This window comes from Colobus angolensis, unplaced genomic scaffold, assembly GCF_000951035.1.
Source record: "Colobus angolensis palliatus isolate OR3802 unplaced genomic scaffold, Cang.pa_1.0 Scaffold10, whole genome shotgun sequence".
NCBI classification, from domain to species: domain Eukaryota; kingdom Metazoa; phylum Chordata; class Mammalia; order Primates; family Cercopithecidae; genus Colobus; species Colobus angolensis.
This window is the reverse complement of record NW_012110919.1, coordinates 18,968,783-18,970,785: the sequence shown is the minus strand read 5'-3', so window position 1 is coordinate 18,970,785 and position 2,003 is coordinate 18,968,783. Positions and strand designations below refer to the sequence as shown.

General features: G+C 49.7%; 1 protein-coding gene across 1 annotated transcript in view; it reads right to left on the bottom strand.

The window, feature by feature from the left end:
- PWP1 (PWP1 homolog (S. cerevisiae)) overlaps positions 1–1,829 on the bottom strand; it is a 24,334-nt gene extending 22,505 nt beyond the window's left edge. Inside the window, exon 1 of the mRNA XM_011935677.1 lies at positions 1,593–1,829. Coding sequence (XP_011791067.1) covers positions 1,593–1,664 — 72 coding nt within the window. The 5' untranslated portion in view covers positions 1,665–1,829. The remainder of the gene's footprint in view (positions 1–1,592) is intronic.
- Positions 1,830–2,003: the final 174 nt, after the last annotated feature.

The window sequence follows — 2,003 nt, the reverse complement described above, 5'->3', positions numbered from 1 at the left end:
CTAATTTTTGTATTTTAGTAGAAACGGGGTTTCACCATGTTGGCCAGGCTGGTCTGGAACTCCTGACCTCAAGTGATCCACCTGCCTCAGCCTCCCAAAGTGCTGGGATTACAGGCGTGAGCTACCGCACCCGGCTTTAATTTTAATTTTTAAGAGATGTGGCACAGCCACAGCTCTCTGCAGCTGTGAACTCCTGGACTCATGCGATCCTCCCACCTCAGCTTCCTGAATGACTGGGATTACGGGCACGAGCCACCGCAACTGGCTTGTCCAATTTCTCTTAATTGGTCCAAGTTTTCCGTTCTGGGATTTCATAAAATAAATTCAACCTCTTTTTCCTATAAACTCTTCAAATATTGGTTCCCAGACTTGTCTGTACATTAGAATCACCTAGGGAATCTTAAATAATTTAGGCTACACTCCAGCCTAATTACAACACAATACTTGGGAGTGGGACATAAACATCAGTATTTTTTTTAACCTCCCCAAGTGTGAGATTTTCAATGTGTAGATTCACTTGGAAATCACTGTCTTCAAGTATTTGAAAGGTTGTGTCTCTTTTTAATAACTGTTGCCTCCAACAATTTTTTGTGAGATAATTTTCTGTCCCTATTCTATAAATATACACCGAGTGCCTACCATCAACCAAACCCTGGAGAAACATGGTAAATAAAACACAGTCCGTGCCCAGGTGGAATTTACAACTACTGGGACTACTCCCATCCCTCATTCCTGTTAACTCCATGTCCAAGCCAATCACATTCCTATCACCATCATTATTATCTTGGTCAATTACATTCAAATCAACCCCTTTTACTGTTTGGTTGCACTTACTCCCGCTGACAAAATATATGTGCACATGTCGACTCCATAAACGCAGGGACCTCTTCTGTTTTGTTTATGCCTATCCCAGGACCCTGAACAATGCCTGGCCTATAGAAAGCACTTAGTATCCAGGAATGCGTGAATTAGTTAAGTAATCTTCACCTCTGCTACAGTCTTAGTCTTCAACTCCTGTAGGTTTTTCACGTGTTACATTTACCTCTCATCCTCACTGCCACCATCAACATCTCACCTGGATTACTGCACGAAATTCCCAATTCATCTCCCAGCCTCATGACATCTTAGTCTCCACACCTGTTTTTCTACGCCACACTCATCCTCACTCCTTCAGACACCGAACACAGGAGTGCAAAGTGGAGTTTTCATGCTCTCTTCCCACTTATGCTTGAAAATGCATTTGGGTGCTAGTGAAGCTGTGGTGTGGTCAAAAAGCCTTTTGAGGTATTACGCACTACAACAGCAGCCCACCCCTTTCCGGCCTGCTAAGTTCACGTGCTTGCGAATTTGGGGATGGGGCTGGGCTTGACGGTGGGAACAGTGAGGAGGCGCGGCCCCTGACTTCCCAGGCTTAGGAGAACCAGACTCTCTGAACCGCAGCTCTAATCGCGACAATCGGGGCAAAGCCGCCCTCACCCCAGCCAGTCGCACAAGCCAACGCCCCAAGTTCTGGGTCCACGTTCCTCTAGTGGGGCGGACCCGCAGTGCCATAAAGACGCTGCTCCCCTTGTCTCCCAGCGACCAGGCCTCACCTTGTCTGGTGTCTCTTTGGCGACGCCGCAGCGGACCCAGGCCACGCACGTCACCTGCCGGCTGCGGTTCATGATCCTTAGGTCAAGGGCGTATCAGGCTAGAAACCCGGCCGCAGCCGGCGGGACCACAGCCACGCTGCGGCCACACGCTCGGGGCGCCGCACAGGGCCACTGCCAGGGCAGAGCGCATGCGCGGGCTCCTACTCGGGCAGCGTTGGCGCTCGTTTTGACGTTATTTTGAGGCGCCGAATGGGAAATGGCAGGGGACTGAAGGGACGCGGAAGCAGCCAGGCGAGGAATCCACATGGGCTGGGCTGGGCTGTGTTGAGTATCGAGAAAAGGCTTTTCAGTACTGCATGTGACGATGCCTGCGGGCTTTGTAAAGGCCAAGAAAATATTTGGGACTGTAGG